The 21,726-nt window shown below is 43.9% G+C and overlaps 1 protein-coding gene across 1 annotated transcript in view; it reads left to right on the forward strand.

The window, feature by feature from the left end:
• The first annotated feature begins 3,314 nt into the window (after window positions 1-3,314).
• The window catches only part of TBC1D2B (TBC1 domain family member 2B), a 32,511-nt gene continuing 14,099 nt past the window's right edge, over window positions 3,315-21,726 (forward strand). Inside the window, exons 1-5 of the mRNA XM_032699650.1 lie at window positions 3,315-3,635; window positions 10,348-10,501; window positions 15,226-15,391; window positions 19,937-20,094; window positions 21,099-21,328. Coding sequence (XP_032555541.1) covers window positions 3,315-3,635; window positions 10,348-10,501; window positions 15,226-15,391; window positions 19,937-20,094; window positions 21,099-21,328 — 1,029 coding nt within the window. The remainder of the gene's footprint in view (window positions 3,636-10,347; window positions 10,502-15,225; window positions 15,392-19,936; window positions 20,095-21,098; window positions 21,329-21,726) is intronic.

Genomic DNA, 21,726 nt, shown 5'->3' on the forward strand with positions numbered 1-21,726 from the left:
CCTACTGAATCAGAAACTGCAACTAAGCTTCCCTGCTTATTCACTACATCTTTTTTCCATTTTGAGAGGGGAACAAAAGTGGGGAATGTGCTGGAGGAAAGGAGCACCATCTAGTGTTTAAAGAATAATGCTGGAGAAGGAAACATTGCCATCAGTTAAAGCACAGACCGTGGAATTCTTTGGCTGACTTGTTTGCATACAAGAAAACAAAATATTCTGGAAATGTAACAATATGCTGTTCTTCCTGGGCACTGTGGTGCCTGCAGGATGACATGTCAGACTGCATCAGGAACAGCAATTTGGAAAAATATTCTGCCTGTTTGTCTGTGTTGGTTAAAGGAAAAGCTGAGGAAATTTTTCTGTTCCCCACATCCAAATAATTTAAATACTAGCAGGCCAAACCCACTCAGCCTTTGCAATAATGTGCAATGCAGGAGGTGAGTGCTGTACACAACCCTTGGCAGTGACAGTCAGGGGTAACACACTGCAGGAGCCTGCAAAATGTTTATCAAAATGCAGCAAAAGCAGCAGTTAAAGCAACATCCCAGCAGGCAGGTCTGGACTGACACTGGGGGGGAGTGTTGTCTGTCGTTCCTTTGTTCTGGGAGGCAAAACCCGACAGATGTTCTGTGCAAGCTCTGAACTCTGGGGTTCATCTCTAACTGAATCCCTGTTTCTGAAAAGTTATCAGACAAGAGACAAAGTCATTTTTGCTTTCTGTTTTGTGAAAGGAAGCAGTGTATGCTCTCAGCCACTCTAATTTTGGAGCGTGATCTCACTTTCCCAAAAGCGCAGTACAGATGTGCTGCTTGTAATTTATTGGTGTTTCCTGTGCTTCTGTAAACATGACAGCATGAGCCTGGCACACACACCAGCTGGGCTCTCTCTGCCTCCATAGTAATGAGAGACTCTCTTTTTTCTTGCATATTTACCTGTTTTTTTCCAGAGAAAACGTGATCTTATTCGAGAAACTGTGAATGCTTAACATTCATTATAAGATAAAGCCATTACATATATAGAGTTAGACCAGTCTCTCATTTTTGAGAGTAAATACATTTCTCTTTTCATGTGTAGTCGATGTCCTTGTCAGCCGAAAGTGCTACTACTAAAATATTAGTTAATTTTGGGAGAGAAGAACACGTCAGAATAAAAGGGAATTTCAAGTATTTCATGTCTGACAAGCTTGTGGTCCTTTTGGGGAGTATAACCACTGTCTGTGTATGTGTAACATTGACTTGCCTGTTTGCACTGTGCTTAGAAGTTATGTGCACCCCAAAAGCTTCAGGGCCCTTGCCTCTGGGCAGGGGAGAAATCCTGTCTTGTGATATTGTTATTTTTATTGTGTGTTCTAGACATTTCTTAGCAACAGAACGTCATCTGTGTCACCTGTGCATCCAGGACAGGAAAACATGAAAGGAAAGAAGCAGGTAAAGGAAAAGTATTGTTTCATTTATATTCACCACAACAACTTAGACATAAGTTGCTGTTATTTATCAGTCCACATCTGGATTTGTTTTGTGAAAAAAAAGGGCCTACATGAAATAAGGAACTTATTTCCCAAGAAGGGGAACTTTCTGTTTACATGAATCATTTGTGAAATTAGGGGGTTCTCCTGCCGTGTGTTGTAAGGAAGCTGAACAGAAAATTGCAAAAGAGAAGTAGTGCCCCCAAAGTTTTGAGGATTTTGGATCCTCTGGTTCTGGGATTTTCTGCAGGACGTAATCATTGACAGCCAGCAGGAGTCAGGGGTGCTCTCAGGCCAGGCTTCACCGAACTGATGAGATCAGGGGTAAGTGCTGGGGCACTTCAACTTGTCTAAATGACTGAGATAAGGAACCAGCTGCTTCTAAAGAGAATTGGTGTTTTCTCTGTGCACCTTGCCAAGAAAGATGCCACCAGAAGAGCAAGAATACTCTGTATTTGGGGAAGAAGATGCTGAGAAGTATATATGGAAAAAACATTACTGACCTGTTATTAAAGCAGATCAGCCCTTCTTACTGTCTGCATTTACTAAGAAGTCCTCACCTTTTGACAGCAGAATCACAGAATCCTGAATTCTAGCCTGAAAAAAAGGAGAAAAAAGTTAGTCTTAGTTTGCAATGTTTAATCTTTTAGTGGATCCAACTTCATGTCATGTGAGCTGACTGGGGAGATAACCTCCACACCTCAGTTGCTGTAAGGAATCACTCCTGTTTCTCCGCCAACACTGGTTATCTCCTCCTCGGCACTTCCTTATCAGTAGGTGATACCTGGAGGGGAGGACTCCAGGAATTCTGCAGTCCCTTATGGCAACCTCCAGGTAGAACCCATGGACAATCACACTGAATATTTAGGTGTTTTATGTGCATTACACCCTTTAGCAAGGAATGAAAATGTTGTCTGGCTGATGAGATGGTTACTGAGAAATGAATCAAGGCATTTAGAAATGAGGACAGAGTAAGAAGGTCTGGGGAATTTAGGATTTCTGGGTAACTTCCAAACTGTCAGAATTCAGTCAGATGAACCTATTTCATAAATAGCATTAACCTAATAAAAACACCATTGCAGACATCAGCTCCAGCCATCGTAACAACTATTTTGACAGCAACCCTTTCGTGCTGTATTTAAGGGTAGAGAGTGAAAAGCTGAATGTCATTAAACATGGAACAGTCTCCTCCCAGTTTGGAGGAATGTGCCACATCTGACTGTTTTCTGTATTTGTACCAGGAGCATGTTTGAAGGAAATAGGCACACACTGTGTTCCAACATAAGGAAAAATGATGTGAAGTTACCAGTGCAGTTTGATGTCTTCACAGTAAAGTTTTCTATTGCAGAAGTTCTCTATCACTAACATCAGAAGTTCCCTGGAGGGAACAATTATATAAAAACACAGTCTGGTCCGTGGTCATTCACGAGTCTAAACCCCGTAAGCTGCAGCTTTTCACCCACTGATGCCGCCTGCATTTTCCGTACTTTTCCCCCACTCCTTCGGCTGCTGCTGCGTTGTCAGGCAGGGATAAGGCTCGGATGGGAGACGACACGAGACTGCGGGAGAAGGGCGTTAATCTGATCCTGGCTAAGGAAGCATTTGGAGAATGGTTTTTTGGGCGGTCTCAGCAGTATAACAGCGCACGGTCCGTGTGGAGCGCGGGGAGGCAGCGCCTTCCCCCGTCAGCAGAGCGGCTGCCGGGCAGGGCCGGGGCCGGGCCCCCCGCTCGGTGCGGGGCGGGCGGGTCCGTGCGGTGCCGGGGCGGGGCGGCCCCGGGGCGGGCCCGCACTACAAGTCCCGAGAGGCCGCGGGCCGGGCCGGCCCCGCTCCCTGCGCGGCCGCGGCGATGCCGGCGGGCTCCGAGGGCGAGGACGGCCCGGCCGGGGAGCAGCCCGGCCCCGGCGGCCCCAAGCTCTGCGGGTACCTGCAGAAGCTGTCGGGGAAAGGGCCCCTGCGCGGCTTCCGCACCCGCTGGTTCGTGTTCGACCCGCGCCGCTGTTACCTCTACTACTTCAAGGGGCCGCAGGAGCCGCTGCCGCTCGGGCACATCGACATCGCCTCCGCCTCATTCAGCTACCACCAGCCCGAGGCGGGCGCGGCCGCGCCGGGGGACGAGCCCCCCGCCTTCGAGGTGCACGGGCCCGGCGGGGCCGTCGCCGTGCTCAAGGTAGGCCCGGGACTCATCCTCGACCCGGCCCGGTGCGACCCTGTCCCCGGTCCTGCCCCATCCCAGTCCCCGTCCCCGCCCGGTCCCACTCCCGGCCCGGCCCGTGCCCTGCCCGCGGGTTTTGCCCGCAGCCGCCCCGCGCTCTGCCCCCGCCGTGCCCCGGCGCGTTGGCACAGGCAGGAGGTGCCGCTTCGCAACAGGGGATCGGCACTGCCGGGCTGTCCCCGCTGTGTGCTGCGGGCCCGTGTCCCCTTCCCCCGGGGTCGGCCCGTGTCCCCTTCCCCCGGGGTCGGCCCGTGTCCCCTTCCCCCGGGGTCGGCCCGTGTCCCTTCCCCCGGGGTCGGCCCGTGTCCCCTTCCCCCGGGGTCGGGCCCGTGTCCCCTTCCCCCGGGGTCGGCCCGTGTCCCCTTCCCCCGGGGTCGGCCCGTGTCCCCTTCCCCCGGGGTCGGCCCGTGTCCCCTTCCCCGGGTTGGTGTCCCCAGCGCCCCTGTGAGGGAGGACACGCCGCTGCTGAGCGCGGTGCGGGACGGGCTGAGGGCTTCTGGGAAACGAGTGGGTGGGAGGAAAAGATTTCCGAAGAAATCTGGTGGGTTGTGGTTTTGGAGGCAGAGAGGGAGTGGCCGGGTCCAGTGTTGGGGTGTTTATTTTGCAAGGATGGTGCGTGGCACAAGTCTGTGTCTGGGTTGCATTGGGAGGAAGGAAGAGGAGGGAGAATTGTTTCCTGAGAGTAGGAGAGGCTCCTTATCTGTACAAGGACTCGGACCTTCGTAGGGCGAGAGGCGAATGTGGGGATTGTTTTACATATCTTTCTTTTATTGTCACGCCTAGGAGAAAAAAAAAAACAACCGAGGAAACCATTTCCACTCAGTAAAGAAGAAATAAATCCTCCCGAGTATCCGTGATTTTGATTGCTGTTGAGGCAGATGAGCCCCTCAGGAACGTTCTTTGTGCATTGAGTGTGACTTTTCATGTGGAATTTGTACTTTTGAGCATAATTCATTAAGCTATTAAACAGTAGCACTTCCTATTGAATATTGGAAGATATCTCTTACACACTTCTTTAACAGTGGAGATTTGAGCAGTGGTAGAACGTGCTGAGATTGTGGGACGTGCTTGTACCAAGCTCTTCAGCATTCTGTTTTGAGAAGTAGAAATGTCAAAATACAGAATTATCAACATACTTTACTGAAGAATAAGCACGTTATTTAACTAGAAAACTAATATGACAATAATTTTAACTTATTTGGTGAAGGAAAAGCAGTGCAATCACGTGTAATAGCTACTTTTGTATAGCCTTAACCAAAGATTTTATTGCTTTCTATAAATCCACTTTTGTAGCCTGAGTATCTGTGTCATGCAAGTTATAGCTGCAGACTTGGTGTGAGCTTTGATTTTTGGTAGTTGGAGAGTGTTTTGCTTGGTTGGTTTTTTTTAATTAGCGTTTAGTGATTTTTGTGTGGAAATCTTCAGAAATATATTTAATGTGTATTTTTTGTTGTGAGGATCCTTTTTCAGTAGGAGGGCCTTTATTGAGGAACATGGGATTTGTGATTAGGAGTGTAGTGGGATATAGTATCTGCCACCTGTGTAATAAATAACTAGTCTGTCAGACAGACAGGAGGAGCCTTGGGTGCTTTCTGCAGTCATGAAGACACAAATCAAATCCAACACTGATGCAGAAGTGTCAGGAACAGGGAGTTTCCTTATTCATATTTTTCTTGGTATCTTTTGGTCTGTGATGCTACTGCTCTGCCCGTGTTTTTTGTATCAGGGTTTTTTTCTGTACTCTGGGAAAGAACCTGCATAGATTGGAGCTCTCCCTGGGTTTCCCTATGGGGGTTGAGAAGAGGTGCCAGTTAAGAAAGTCAAGTTCATTTCTGTAATTAGCAGAAGAAGCTAATTTTGCTTCGTGTGCCTCTTGTGTTATGATGATTGCCCTAAAGTGGCTGAGTGATTGTCTGTAAAAATGCTCTTATAGGTGTTTATGTACTGAGTCAGGAATGAATGAAGATCTCGAGGGATGTTGCAGGACCTACTGGCCTTTCGTGGCCATGTGATTCACCAAGGCTTTTGCAGCTGGATTTAATTTTCTTCTACCCAACATGGTAGTTCTTTAAGGCCTCTAAAAACATCCTTGGACTAAATTAGGTAGATGTGGAATTAAGAATTCAAAATGTTAAAAAAAAAAAAATCAACCCCAAACCTCCCCCACTCTGATCCAGCCCCTGTTAAAAACAAATGTGATTTAGTCTGTCAAGAAAACATTACACACAGAGCACGAGGAATAAAGTGAAGTCAAATGGATTCTTCACCCTGTCACTCACATGCCTTGTTTTCCTCAACTTGCTGCGTGTTCAAAATTTCCACATCTTGTGATCTGGCCTTTCCCAGTCAGGATTATGGACTCAGAAGAGCAGTAGGAAATTCCAGATTGAACTGATGGTGCTGTTGAGGAATGCATTATTTTTCATAGTGCCTCAGTTTTTGGTTAATGTAATGATTTCATCATCTGGATTGCTCAGTCTTCTGTTATTTAATGGGAGCTGAGGGTTGTATGATGTACTCAATCTTTGTTTCTTGGTTAGATAACAATTTTGGGAGGAACATATTGCTGCCTTTACAGCAAATAAGCAAATTCTTCATATTTTAGGACTGTAGATAACCAACCTACCACTTGTGTGATTGTAGCTTTTCTCTATGTTTCCAACAGTTAAAAGTACAGTAGAAGAACATAAGTGTGTGTAAAAAGCTTTTCTATTTAAATATATATAACAAGTACCATTCCTTTAGGTAAAGAAGCTCAGAAAATTGTGTACTTTATGAATTATGGAGAGATGACGTTTGAGGATATTTTATGGAAGGCATGCAAATCCTGATCCTGCAGATACTTGGTGCAACAGAATGCTGGTAATGCAGTCAAGTGAACATTTGGCTGTGTGCACACAGTGAGGCCTCTCATGAAGGGGGGAAAAATATATTGTATATATATTTCTAAATGTTTTTAAAAGCAGGTGTCTTGTAGACACACAAAGAAACACTGGCAGTGATGCTGGACTGTGTCTGGACACTGAAGTGTGGGTGACCTCTCTGTGAACAGTGGTGAGCTGGGAGGGAAACAGATATTTTTTGAAAGAAAAAAAAATCTTTTCTGGGTTATTGGCCGAGTGTCAGCATTCCAGGCACTGCAGATTTCAGAGCCCAGATCCTTGGAAGTATTGGACACCAGACTTGCTGAAATGAGGATTACTTTGGAGCTTTGCTCTCATTTGTCAGTGCTCTGGAAGGATGTGGGTAATGATGGGGGTTGAGCTTGGACAGCATTGCTGTGGAACTAAGGCAGAGGAGAGGGTGGCTCAGCTGTGAGGGTGATTTGTTGCCTGAGCTGATGCTTTTTCCTTCAAACTCTGCTGGTTAGTGGTTGCAATGCTTTAAATTAAGAGTTGGGCTGCCCTCCAGACAAAGCCATCTGGCTCCAGATTTGCTGTTTGAGTGTAGCAGGATTAGTAAATCTTAAGAAATGCAAACTTTCTGGTGATTAAAAAAAGCTCAGGGGAGACTTTGCCTGTGTTCAGAGGAGGACTGTGGCAAGAATTCTCATGAGATTCCTCTAAATATCAGGTCTTGTTATATTTCTTTGGACTCTTCATTAAAGTGTATAATGTTGGCATACATGTTCCACTAGTGTGTCCAGGTAGTGGAAGCCAGAGGGTGGTCGTTTTTTCCAAATAATTCTTCTGTTTGTGTCATGTGTGCATCAGAGGGTGGCAGTTCTTGCATCATTCTTAGTGGGGGGGATATAGGGAATGGTTTTAATTAATTAAATGATAATAATTTTCCATCATTGAAGTTGAAAACTGCATAGTACTGTGTGTCTCTTCACTTAAGTGTCTCTTGCTGCTCCTGTTGCCTGTAGGTTTGCAGTAGTAATTCCTTTTTTTACACCAGTTTGGGTGGCATTCATGGTGTTTTTTTTTTCTCCCAGAAATGCCTCTGTTAAAATGTGGCTGGTGTGGCTCTGCAGTAAGAAAGCACCTTAGCAATAGTTTAGTCCCAATAAGGATGTTTTGGTGAGATTTGATTGATGCTGCAGCTGGTTAAATGTCCTGGCTCTCGTGGTGGGCAGTAGCCAAATACTCAGAGAAGTCATGAGAAATGGGGCAAGGATGGGACTGTTCCCTTCTTGGACAGGTAAAGTGAATTAAAAAAAAAAAAGTTTGCAAATTTGTTGTGTTTAGGAGTGGGGGAAGAGGGACACGTAACATGTTCCGTGTGTGTTGGGTTTTTTTTAAACTGTCCACTTCAAACAACAGCTTCAAAGATTAATTTTGTTTAAACAAAACTCATTTAAACAGAGATTTTCCAGGATACTGTTTTAACTGTAAATAACTAAGATGCTTACATAAACTCAGCAAAAACCGTTGAAGTGGGAGTGGAAAACTCTGGAAGAGAAGGAAGGCTGTGCGTGGGAAGGCAGGAAGGTGAGGTAACAGGCAGGTCAGTGGCAACTGGGAATTTAAAAGCAGCCAACAAGGAGCAGCTCCATTTAAATTAATTCCCGGTTCTTCAAAGATGACTGGGGAGAGAATAACGGGGCAAGTGGTGAGAAAGGGTCATTAAGTTCAAGGAGTCGTGGGCAGAAGTTAATTGCAGGTATAACTGGGTTGCCTGGTTAGCTGTGTTGTGGTAGCAGGGAACCCTTGAGAGCTACATCCCGTGTCAGTGGGAGCTCCTGGAGTTCTGGTGGTTTCTGCTGGAGCACGGTAAAACACGGCTTTAGGAGGCCTGTGTGCGAGTCCATCTGAGGGAAATGTAAGCTCTCAGAAGTGAAGTGAAGGCTGGTTTAGCCACTGGCTAAAAGTGCAAAGGAAATCCTTGTGCCCAAGGAGTAGCAGGGGGGATGTTGCTCTTTGCAGGACTCCTGTGGACTGAAAAAGCTGCTGTGGTCATTGCCACACTGCCAGAGGTGGCTGTGGGATTGATGCTTCCCTGTGTCCAGTTCTTTGACACTTAGTGAGAAACCTTACAGACAGTTCTAAGCTATTCTTTTGCCAGGGTTTTTTTTTTATGGGAGAAATGTTTTTCTCTGCTTTCCCATGAGCAGGCAAGCAAGAATATATGAAACTAATTTCCACTTCAGATTAGAAGTGTCTCACTCACATATCTTTGCTGTCAACTGAGAAAAGTGAACCTGCAGTGTCCTTGTGTATAACTGGTCGATTTACTAATGTTTCCACGATTTATTTATCTTATATCTTGCCATGTTTATGATGTACTGAGAGGAGCTGGAGCAGCAGCTCCAGGAATAACTGTTTTCTGTTTAACGTCCTTGCACGGTGCTTTGGAGCCATTTGCTGTGGAATGTTGGGGACCTTAAAGCTCATACGGGTACAAAGAGCCAAATGGTAAAACAAAAACGTGTGTCTCTGATTGCTGAACACTGAGATGGCAAATTGCTGAGCCAGAGGGAGCACCTGGGGAAGCAACAGTTCTTGTTTGCTGTGCTGTTTGGGCTTTGTCTTGTAATTAGCTACTGTCAGGGTCAAAATATGATGGCAAATGGGTCCTCAATTTGACCAGACCAAAAGTTTTCTATCTATAATGAAGACAGTTCTGTGCCATTGCTGTGCTTCACTGCATTTCTTTCATAAGGAAATGTGTGTTTGAGGCTTTTCATTCTTTTGGCTGTGCCTTGCACAGGTGCCCTCTGTAATAAAAAGAACAGGAAGTTAAATTGTCTTTAAAGAGCAAACTTAGTCATTTGCCCAAGTAAGGAGGGTTTTTCACTGATAATGCCACCAAGGACTTGGGGGGAAAGGTAGAAGCAAGGCTGGCTGGAAGACAAGCACTAATTTTTCTTACAAACCAAAGGACTTAGAGGAGTGTCTCCTCACAAGTGTTAACCTTTTGCTCCTGAACAGACCGTGTCACTGGGTCAGGTGCTTGTCCCAGACTGGCAGCTGAGGATGTATGTTGGGATAACAACAACCTTTCCATGGGAGCACCTGCAGTGTCAGCTGCCATCCCTTGTCTCATGGTGTTATTTGTGTGTTTTCATTTGATGTGTTTTGAAAAGACTTAGAGCTGTTATTCGAGGTAATTCTTGCTCACTTATTACCTGTTCACTTTGATCACTTTGGGCTTGTAGATTAAACATTCCTGTTGGGTTTTTTATTTGAAGTATGATTTTTCTATAGGAGCTGTTTAGCTCGTGGGATCATCAAGAAATACAATGTGTAGATTTAGTAATTAAAGTAGGAGGCGTTGAGATGCATGATTAGTTTGTTGGTTTCTGCTGGTGAGAAAACAATTTAAAAGGGAAATGGGAATCTTCTTGAGTGTGTATGGGATCTTTTTTCCTTGTGATATGGATTGTAGCTATGTGTTCAAACAATGCTTTGTGTGTCACTAAAAGATGCTGCTGCGTTTCCTAATGTTTGAGTGTAGAACTGGAGAAAAAGAATGCATGTGACAGCTTCTAATAGAAAATGAATTTGGCTTAAAAATTAGGGAGGGGGGTGGGTGGGTGTGTGTGCATGAAGTGCCCCTGGTACACTGGTGGTTGATTCTTGTAAATCCTGCTGGTTCTGAGTGATGGTCCCTTGCTGCTCTGCTCGTTATCTGGGTTGGTTTTCCTGCTGCTCTTGGAATTGCTGTGTTCATGCAGCAGAGAACACGCAGTGATCTCACCACTGCTCTGGCTCTGTGTGTTCAGGCTGCAACTCGTCAGGACATGACCTACTGGCTGCAGGAGCTCCAGCAGAAGAGGTGGGAATATTGCAACAACCTGGACGCGGCCAAGAGGGACAGCCGGACCTCCCCCACCCCCAGTGACTTCTCCAAAGGTCTCGTTTCCAAAGACAATCCTGGTATGTTGGAAACTGGAGTAAAACCAGAGGGATGTCTCTCCTCAGTGTGTCAGCTCAGCAGTACAAGGCTGTGCTGAGAACAGCCTTGGAAGGTTTTTTGGTTTTTTTTTGCACCTTGTCTCTATATAAATTTTGTTTATGATGCTATAATTATTTAACATAAATGTGATTTTATATGTGATTTCGTATCTCTTAAAAAATCTGTTGATTTCTTGTAAAACATATTTTTAGAAATGAAGTAAAATGGAGTAGTCTTATGACTGGGTTTCATTAAGTACAGCTTACATTAGGCAAGTTGTCTTTCAGTGGTTGCAATATCTTAGTGTAGTAAATATCCTGAGATGTGAACTCCAGGTTTTAGTGAGAAAAAGTATTTTTTGGGTTCTGAATGACCATACTTTGTTCCCTAAAAAGTGCAGTATGGTGGATCTGTCTGACTCTGATAAAAATGTCTTGTCTTTTAAAACTGGAAAACTGTTTACCCTGATACTACACAAGTGAAATTCAGTCTCTGTAATATGTTTAGGCAAGGAAAATGTAATTTCAGTGTCAGTTATAAAAATGTATTGGTGTATTATACAAAGCTATTCTGTATTTTTTACTACATTGCTCAGGCACTTGTGGATTTTTTTATTTCTGAGCCCCTACAGAAATGGATTGCTTGCTGGTTTCTCTTCTCCATAAATAAGCCTGAGTAAAATCCTGTTCTGTGCCAAGTTAGGCATTAGTAAAACTCTCTTGGGTCAGACATATTTCATCACCAGATTACATATTTGGTTCATCTCAATTTGCTCATGTTAAGTGTTGTTTTCCCCAGCCTTCTGCCCTCCCCCAGGTCAGATCCAGGCTGCAGGGTTGTCCTCTAGCCCAGTTTGCTGCTCTCCCTGTGCCCGTGGCTGTGTGCTGAGCTCGGCTGTGCTGAGCTGTGTGTCCCTGGGGGCTCAGCCCGACTTTGAGTCCCTGCTGAGAGCAGGGCCCAGCTCCTCCCGTGGGCAGTGCTGGCCTCCCCACCACGTGCCCCTGAGCTGGCAGGGAACAGCTGCTTCTCCATGGTGGTTTTTGGCCTGTGTAGTTTCCAGTTGTGGTTTACTGTAGGGACAGGTGAGTGCCAGGATTATCCCGGGAAAATTGCTGGGAATGCCAGGTGGGATGGCTTGAGAGCGCCTTTGTGGCCACACACAGCCTGGCTGGCAGCTTGTCACACTGGTTGGTGCTGGTGGTGGGAAGGGGAGCAGCCTTTTGCTCTCCCAGCCCTTTGCCTTTCTGCCCTCAGCCTCTCACTCTCTGCTTTGCAGGCTCCCTTTTTGTGTCCCGTTGTCTGACCCTGTGCCGAGCTGGGTGAGCTCAAATGTTAGCCAAAAAGGAAGACTTCTTTGTCATTTCTGCGGGATTAGGGAGTGGAATATGTTTACTGTGCAATCAGGTGACTGCCAGAGCTGATGGAAAGGAGGGAACAAGGCACAGTGGAAAACACAGGGAGGCAGAGCAGAGGAGTAGCAGCCCTGCCCTCTTGGCAGTGGATTGTTGGATCAGATCAACTGGAATATGTAACTTGGCCACAAATCCATTTGTTCTTGTTTGTACTGCTTCCCTCAGAGCTTGGGTACAACGTGGAATAAACCTGCTGTCACTGCACTGTGTGGAGGTGCTGCTCCTTCACTCCAGTTTGGCAGCAGATCCAGTAATTTAGTCACTGATCTGGTATTTTCCTTTCCTCTAAATTGTTGGGGGGGTTCTGGATGAGCAAGCTGAACGTCTTTGTGTGATTTTTTTTTTTTTTAATTATCTGAATTTTTTTAAAATTTAAATTATTATTGTTTTTAAATCTAGTACAAGGAATGTCAAGGTAAAATAGAGGAGCTCAATAGGCCCATTCCCTTTCAGGGACAGCCTGCAGTTAAACTGTATTATGTGTTATTTGGAACTGCATCTTGAGTATCTCATTTTTTAGGACAGATCACAGTGATGGCTTTATTGTCAACTGAAGTGTTTAAGTAAGAATTTCTTCTGGGGGAAATGCAAATAGCCTGAGTGATTGATGATTGTTTCTCCTTTTTAATCAAGTGCTCCAAAAGTTTCCTGTAGAATTAGGGGATTCTCTAAGGCTCTGGTTTGGTGTTGATGACTAAGATGTGCTTTATACTGGAGCATGGAAATTGGTTTGTTTTGCTGGTGCGTTAGTGCAGATGCTCTCCCTAATGTTTCAAAAGGGGAAGTGGTCTGTCTTCAGTCCAAAACCAGAACTGCTTACTGGAACCTTGCCTGTTTTGTCTTCTCCTTGGCCTGTCCCTTCCCAGTTTAGAAATCTGGACTAACTGGAACATACATAAAGCCAAGGTGCTGCTTTGTGGATCAACCTTGAAAGGTTTTTAAGAACATTCAGTGTAGTGAAAATTACTTTATTTGTCAGAGTGGGATGTGGGAAAGCTTGTGTTGCAAAAATTAGACTGTAGGATTTGTCATGGAACTGCCTTGCTACCATGGAAGTCAAATTATTTATTCCTTATAGGAAATGGAATTATTATTGTTTTTTCTTGAAATTGATTGAGTGTTAATATAGGTTTTATAATTTCAGTTCTTGGTGATTCCTCACCTCTTAATTTGCACTAATAAAAAACGCAGTGTCATGCATTTATAAGATTGTTGTGTTTTGAGAGAAGTTTAAAAACAAGATTTTATTTATTTATTTTTTACATGATGATTGCATTAACAAGCACATGGATTAGTTGTGCTCCTCTGCTGTGCAGTCCCTCCCTCTGACCAAACCACTGGCAGGGGATCAAGCACAAGGAGCAGCCTCAGGTTCAGCCACACCTGGCAGGTCTGTCAGAGGAAATGCTCGTGTTAGGAACTCAGCTCTTGAGCAGTTCCTTTACCTGGGCCATCCCAAAAGGGGTTTGGCAGTTTTGGTGAATGGTGCAGGTAGAAGATAAAACAAGCTGTGAGTATGAAGGCAGGATGTCAGTATTCCAGCCTGGCTTTGGGTATCCATGAGTTTTTGGTCTGTGTGTTTTGTGCTTTGTTTGTGGTTTGAGGGCTTGTTTGTTTGTTTCCTTTTGGGATGGTGTTTGGGTTGTTTTTTGGTTGGGTTTTTTTTGGTGTTGTTGTTTGGTTGTTTGGTTTGGGGTTTAGTTTTTTTTTTTTAGTTTTGGTTTTGTTTTGTTTTCATTAAAACCTATTGTCTTTGCCCTTTATTAGACAGTGAATATGACCAAAAGCTGGTTTTAGCTAACCTATCTTAGCTGAACTGTGCTCAGCAAAAACAGCCACAGTCCCAAAGAACTTGGAATTCTGCTTGGCTGATAAGGCCCTGAAGCTTCTGTTCATAACAAATCAAGGCAGTGTAACTTGTACTTCTGTTTGAAACACCACAGGATGCACTTCTGTGGCAGATACCACTTTTCAAGGGTTTGAGAGATTTCTGGTGTCAGTTTTCTTTTATACTTTGTATTCTTTATTACAGAACGTTCTTTCTACTTCTAACCTTTGATAGGGCTAAATAAAAGTAACCCTCTGCTGAGTAACTGGAGGGGACAGTTTGCTTAAAGCTGGGCTTGCTGCTTGTGCCAAATAATGGTGAGAGCAGTGATAAAAGAGGCATCATGATTTCCTAAAATCAGAGCCCATCCCAGTGTGTTACTTTGTAATGCTGAACAAGTCTGAGAGTGTTGTCAGAAAATCCTTAATCCTTCAGTACTTTGTGAATTATATCGAGAAGAATCTGAAAATTACATTTGAGCTTGTTTAACTTGCCTGTTCAGAGGCTTTGTGTAAGGCCACAGACCACTTTGTGCTTCTCTATAATGGTGTTGCTATTCACAGTATATTCCATATTCCCAGTGTTTCATTCCCTCTGCCTGCTGGAGGGAGATAGCAAGTTATCCAGGATAATGGAATCGCTGAGGTAACACAGACACTGCAGGCTCTGCAGTCTGTGTTTGACAGTGTGTTGTGTTGGAGACCTGCCTGGCTCTGTTGGATCAGCCTGGATCCTCTGGAATTCCGCAGCTGTGGCTCAGGGCTCGTGCCAGCCCTTGGCTGGTTCCTGTGGGGCCGTTTGGGGCAGTGTGAGCAGCTGAGGAGGAGCTGCATCAGCTTAACCACGGCTGGTAAATCCATGCTGATCCAGGAGGCCCTGGGTGTGTCTGCAGTGCCTGTGCCAATGCTCTTGGCTCTGGGAATGCCCAGGCTGGATTGGCTCAGAGCTGGCTCAAGGCCATAAAGCTCCTTGACTTGCAGCAGTGTCACTTGTAGGGTGAAGAACTTCTAGGGCGAAGCACAGCCTAAAAGATGTCAGTGTTTTTGTGGCACTGTTGCTGACTCATCAGAGCTAAGCCTGAGCTTGTTTTACCAGGGGGTTTTGCAGGTTAATGTAATGAATTCCCCTTAATTTTTATAGCTTTATAGCTGCTTAAGCTGGATGAATCAATATTGACTCATTGAGATTGCAAATCATTGATGAAATAATGCCTCCTGAGCATCACACGAGTCCTGTTATCAAAAGTAGGTGGCTGTGGTGAGAGCTCACTGAGAAAAACAGTTTGCTGTTTTTAAGGTTCATTTAAACAGAATGCTTTATTAAGTTATGTTGCAATTTAAAATAAAACCTGACCTACCCTGCTAGCAGGCTTAGCAGTATATGATTTTACATAGCCACTGTTCTTTTACTTATTGAAGGTTTTGCCTATTTTTCTTTTTCTCTCTTTTTTTTTCTTTTAATACAGATTTGAGTATCCTAAGTCAAAATGCTTCAGCAGAGAGAGCTAGAAATATTCTAGCTGTGGAGACTTCTCCTACAGACCTGGTGGGGGAACAAGCAGCTTCCCAGCCTGCACCAGTTCAAGCAAGTGCCATCAACTTCTCACTTAAACAATGGAGCACTGAACTCAAGTAAGTTGGGAACGTGGGAGAAGGAGTTATCAGGAGCTTGGTAGTTGCTGGCTGAGACTGTTCCGTACTGAAAGATGTCTGTGTGTGGTGGGTGGAGCTGCTTAGAAGGACGGGGTGGTGGGGTGGATCAGTACAGTGGGATCTCTTCAAGTAAACTCTTTATTTTTACCTCCTGTTTGAAGGGTGTGAGTGAGAACATCGTTATGTGGCATCACTGATACCTGAAAGGGAGACTGGAGTCTTGGAAAGCACTTCTGGGGATGGCTTTGCCCTCTGAACCCAAGCAGGGAGCTGGGAGTTGGAACCTCAGCTCCTACTGCTTTTCCCTGGAGCTGCCAGGTGCAGCACTGTAGCAGGTGTAGTGTTCAGTGCACTGGAACTGTTTTTATTGATCAAAATCAAAGCAGGATAAATCCTTACTCTTCATCTGCTTCTTAAAATAAATGAAAGCACATGGCACAGATTTGAAGTCGATGTAATTTGAATTCCTGAGCAAAACCGTGGCAGACCCTTTCTGAACAACATCAAACCCACATATATTATCCCCTTACTCATAATGAGAGAACTCTTCAGTAATAATTGCTTTAAGGAAAGCAGTTCTGCTGGCTTTCAGCCCTCCTGTAACAGTTTCTTTCTAACTGATTTTACACTTTGCTTTTCCCACACGTATTTTCCACTTGTACTTAAAGGCTGTTGCTGTGCTGGAGCAGAGCAGGTCACAGAGCAGAGCTGTAGCTCTGGTTAACTCGACCACATCCCTCCTGAGCTGTAAAATGCTGCTCATTTTCAGCAGCAGTGCTGAGTTAAACAGATGCCTTTTAAAGCTTTCTTGTTTAGCACAGAGATCTGAGAGGTTACAAAGTGGTGTTGGTTTTGGCTCTTTTTCTGGCTCCTTTTCTGTTGTTGGTTTTGGCTCTTTTTTTGGCTCTTTTTCTCTACTGTGTAGACTGTAATTGAAGTTGGAGAAAAGATGACTTATGGCTGGATTGTTACTGTTACTACATGTCATGTTTTAACTGATAATATTGTGTGGTTGCTTGGGTTTGTGTGGCCACTTTGCTTTGGTAGAACTTAAATTTGATCATCATAGAAGGAAAAGTACGTGGAACAATTTCTGTTTGGCGAATTCCTGTATACTTGAAACGAGGTTTTTTTGCTTTTTAAATTTTTTTCTTGATTTTTGGAGTGTTGTTGGGGTTTTTTTTGTGTTGTTGGGTTTTTTTCCTGAGTTGCAGATGCTGTGCTTTGGGGAAGTCCAGCAGTGCCAGGGTGAGCTGCTCGGTGCTGCCTGGTTGGTGTGTCAGTGTTTCTGAGCAGGAAGGCAATGGTGGAGCTGTGGGTGGAGGGAAATACTTCTGGTGGCAGTGGCCCAGCAGACCCTTGAATATTGTAGCACAGTATTCAAGAGTTGGCCTTCTCTGTATAGCTCTGATCCTCATGGCTTGAAGTACTTGCAGGTCTTGGGAATGAACACATGGTTCTCTTCCAACTTGGAATATTCTGTGAATCTATGTAAAAATCTATGATTCTATGTAAGAAAACTTCCCACTGCAGCTCTTTGAGGCTGAATGCCACCAGCCAGCAGGTCATGAGCACTTAAACTCCTGTATCTAGCAAGATAAATTTGGTTTGAGACTTGAATCTGTAGCAGTTTTCACGAGAAAGATTATTTCTTTTTCAGCTTAGGTTTGGTCAGGGACTGGTGAATTTTCCTTCTAAAGGCTGTCCTCAGCTGCTTCAGAGAGAAGGAAGGGCAAGTATAATCCTAATTTTGATTGATTTTGCATAAATAGTGATCATTTTTACATGCTTCTCCTGAAGTGAATGATGCCCAATTAGTCATCCAAACTCTTCAGTAATGGCACAGGGGTCCTACAGCCTTTCCTATTGCACAGCCTTGGTTTGTGGTCAGACCAGTCTGAACAGAATTCCTGTGGGAAAAGTACATTTAGTCTTGTATTTTAACATGTGTGGCCTCATTTGTCACTTCTTGATTGACAGGTAGGGTTCTTTCCCTGGGTGAACAGTACTCTGTGAGTGTGTCACAAGGAGGGGCACTTAATGGTATTGGACCTTTCTGCAGAACCAGGACTAGATGGTTGATATTTTCACAGCAGTGAAAGCTAATTATGAACCTTGGAAAATTAAAATTAAAATTACATAGTAGTGTATAAAAGCTATAACTGTAAAAGCTGGTGGCAAAAAAAGGCCCACTAAAATGTTAGAATTTGTTTTAGTAAACATCTCTAAGCAGCAGGACTGTCGTGGGTGATGGTTTTCCTCCCTTCTCCAGCAATTCTACACCATTTAGGGCAGCAGTGCAGCCTGGTGGCCTTGGGAATATGTGTGCACTCTCCAGTGTCTTACTGGATTGGGATGGGACTAGTTACAGCTCCAGTGGATGGATCCCAGTGTTTCTAGAACTGTGTTGCTGGGAGCATGTCTTTGTCTTATTTTTGCTAATTTGTATTAAGACATGTAGATGTTTTAGAGCCTTGTCCTTCCTCCCGAGCACGTTTATGGTGTGTCTGACAGAGAAGCTGTTGCTGTAATAGCTGTGTTTGCATCCCAGGCAGCAGTGAGGAAGGAATAATGGGGAAAAAAATGAAGAATATGTCTTGAAGTTAAGCTGTGTGTATATTTGCAGTAACTGAAGTTGAACCATGCTTTTCTGCTTTTCAGAATGTATTTTCAAGTACTAGTTGACATATACAGACATTTGGGCCTGAGTTTTTGTAATCTTCATGCCCTCAGCTACTTATATCTCTTATATATGCAGAATATAGGCTTGGAAACATACTGAATTATAGTAACCTCAAGTTATATAACCATAAAATATGACTTAACCCCCAAACATTTAAAAATAGAGAATCATTAGATCATATGATCAACTGTTGGATAGTTTGATTGTACTGGTCATAGTGTGCTTAGGAAAATAAATATTGTTTTCAAATTTAACTATCTGATCTTTTAATCTTATTTTAATCTAATAGAAAGCAATGAAGCAGTGCCACTTCAGTGCCCTGAACAAACCTATGCAAAAGCTTTACAAAACAGAGCATCAGCTATGATTTTTCATGGGCTTAACAGCAGTTTTTTAAGCAGCTTTTCCAGAAGTCACTTGACTTCTTGTTCTTTGTGGTCTGTTCAAGCTTTAGAAGGTGGTGTTCAGACAGGCTTTAAATCCTGGAGTTGACCAAGTGCAGAGCAGGGGGCTGTGGAGGTGCCTGGTAAGAGTCAGCCCCTGTTCCCAGAACAGATGGAGAGGTGCCAGGTGACACCTGTTGATTTTGAGTGCCCTGGGAAATGTGTCAATCACTGCCCAATTTGATGTGTTTAATTTTCCTGGAAGGTCTGAAAAACAAAATAAGGCTTCTTGCCCCTGACAGAAACTGTGGTTCTTTCTGGGAGAAAATTAAAGTGTAGCATAAGTTGATCTTTGACGAGTTTGTAGATTGCTGGAATGGTTTTATTAATAACCTTTAGAGTTATTTTTAAGTTGTACTTAAATATTTCTTGGTTCATCAGATTATGAAAATCTTGCACTGCATAATGGTTAGCTTAGAGTTCATGTTGATCAGGTGTTAAATCTCATGTGAAGCTGAAAGACTGGCTTGGATCATCACATCACCCTGAGAGTGTACTATGGGTTACCTTCTGCTTGAGATTTGAAAAGGAAGAAGAGAGAATGTGGCTCAATGAGTGAGAGCATCTTTGTGGGCTTGCCCAGACTGCAGAGAAAATGCTGAGATAGCAAATACATTTCCAATTTTATGCCTGAGATATTAAACTGATTCCTATGGGTTGATGTAGAATCTCCTTGTCTGACTGAACAAAGGCTTTACAATACTGAGCTGTGCTAATACTCATGGACATAAGAGTGGACATTTCTGATTGCATGGTGGTTGTGGAGGAAGCTGGGTAAGGTAACCTCATCCTGCTGGGAAATGTATTGTTCTTCCATGGAATTATCTGGCTGGAATTCAGAGGACGCCTCTGAAATGTTCTTGCAGATAATTGGCCATGTTCCACCTTAGGAAAGGAAAACTGCTCAGGGGTCTGTCATCAGTGACTCAGCCACAGCAGGTCTCTTGGGTGATCCCTAGTTTTGCATTAACCCAGGATATGGAACTGTAACATCCGTGTTTTGCCTGCATGCTGTTCACTTTAGTGCCTGGCAGTTCCCCTAAAATTCTAAGCTACAATAACTGATCAATAAAGAGATGCTGCTTGTAAATCCTAACTTTTTGTACTTCATTGCTGCCAAAACAGAGGGAGATGCAAAATACCATAGTGGTCTCCTAGAAATTAATATCCCATTAAAGCAAAATAATTCTTCTGTTCTTGAAACCCATTGATGGCAGGTGCTGTTTGGTAGGACATCCTTTGTTTTCTTTGAGCTTTTGTTTGGTATTGGTTTGGTCTGTGTTTTAGCTTATTTTTACTTTGCACTGTTTGAACTGTGGTGCTTGTCTTGCAAAGCCCTTTACAGAATGAATGCAAAACACAAATCGTGGTCACCTTTTCCTGCTGCCTTTTCCACAGAAATTCCATGTCCTCTCTAAGAAAAGGAAATAACGAAAACCGCAAGAGCATATTTTACACCACCGAGGAGTGGGAACTGCTGGATCCAACCCCCAAAGACTTGGAGGACTCCATGGCTCTGGAAGAAAAGAGGAAGCACCTGGCAGAAGGAAGTAAAGGTAGAAGTGGGAGGAAGGAAGGGGAGCATTTGCCTTCTTTAATGTAATGTACTGTGTTGTGTCTGTCTCTAGGAAATAGTGGAAGCTTATCTTTTCTTCACAAACCACATCCAGAGCTCTGTAAATCATTTTTTAAAAAACTAATTCCTTATGATGTGTTTGGAATCTTCTGCCATTGAAATACAACAGAATGAGGACAAAGCCTTGTTATCCACCGTTCTGTTTTCCTGAGTGTGTTACTGGCTTTAGTTCTGTCACTTGACTTGCAAAGTTAGGAGATGAAGGGAAATGCTGAGACTTTAATTACTCAGTTGAGTGTCACTCCCTGAAGCAGAACTGCCTTTGTACTCTAAATAAGTATGTAGGTGTTGTATTGTCTTGCTTCTGAAATGGGGAAAAAGTAGGGGATGCACATGCAGTGGCAGCTCATCTGTGAATTGTAACTGGGTCTCAAATATGACCAGTGTCTGCAATAACCTCATGAAGATGTTTTTACAGCTCCTTAGGAGCACTTCAGCTGGAATCCAAGTGATTTGATCTGTTAGAAAACATCCTTCTCCCTGAGTACTCCTGTGGTGATGTAAACAGAGGTGAATTGTTACCCCAGTGCCTCTTCCAGCAGCAGGGGACTGTGATACCAGGGTTGGGTTTGCTCTGACCACTTTGGAACTGTTAATTATTTGAAGCAAAGTTTACTTTACCATAGTTAGGGGTACCTTTTATTTTGTGTAATAAATTAGGACTTGGGGAGTAAGACACGAAGAGAATTTTACAATTCATGAGCCAAGTCTTTTGTCTGGGAGGGGAGGAGCCTTTGAGCTCTATACTTTTCCCACCAAAGGAAGCAGCTTGGAAAATGAGGCATGTTTAACTCTATTGTACTGGGTAGTTTAGAAGCTGCTCAGAGTCTGATGTTAATGAGTATATTTTTTTAAAGGAAATCTGAATGCTTTGAAATGCCTTTTTACTAAGTGAACCGAACTAGAAGAAATTGTTTTATGCAGGACTGACTAGTTCAGCTTTTCCATTTGATTTTGGCCGCATTCCACACAAAGCAAGGCGCCCCTTGCTGAAGGACATGATGGGATCGAGCAAGAACCGCACCGGCAGCGACTCCTCTCCAACAGAGTGGTGTTCTGGCAATGGCAGCAAACTGGTCTCTGAGCTGCAGCTCAAGTATCAAAGCCAGCAGGAAGAGCTGGAGAAGCTGAAGAAAGATCTTTTGAGCCAAAAGGTAATTAAGCCTTCAGGCAAAGTGCCCAAAGCAGATGGATCTGGCAGGTGATTGTGAGTTTAACCTTTCTGGCCATCGAACTGCAAGAGCTGGTTGGTTGGTGTAAAACGATGGTGCTGAACAAACCTTGGTACACACAGAGTCTTGAGACAAGAAGGACCATTTTTACATCTGTTGAAGATGAGATCCCTGAACAAAACCTTTGCAGTGTTCATTAACTTGGTTTATGTATCTTCCTTATTCTCTGAAGTTATTTTGTTCGGTGTCTGCCAGAATCCTGGCAGGTAGACACAGCTTCTTTTTCCATTAGTACTTACAATTTCTGAGAAACTCATCCTTTCAGGTCCGTTTGTTTTTTGATTCTCTCAATGCTAGAGAGAGGTTGGGGAATGGGCCTG

The sequence above is a fragment of the Chiroxiphia lanceolata genome, chromosome 12, assembly GCF_009829145.1.
Source record: "Chiroxiphia lanceolata isolate bChiLan1 chromosome 12, bChiLan1.pri, whole genome shotgun sequence".
NCBI classification, from domain to species: Eukaryota; Metazoa; Chordata; class Aves; order Passeriformes; family Pipridae; genus Chiroxiphia; species Chiroxiphia lanceolata.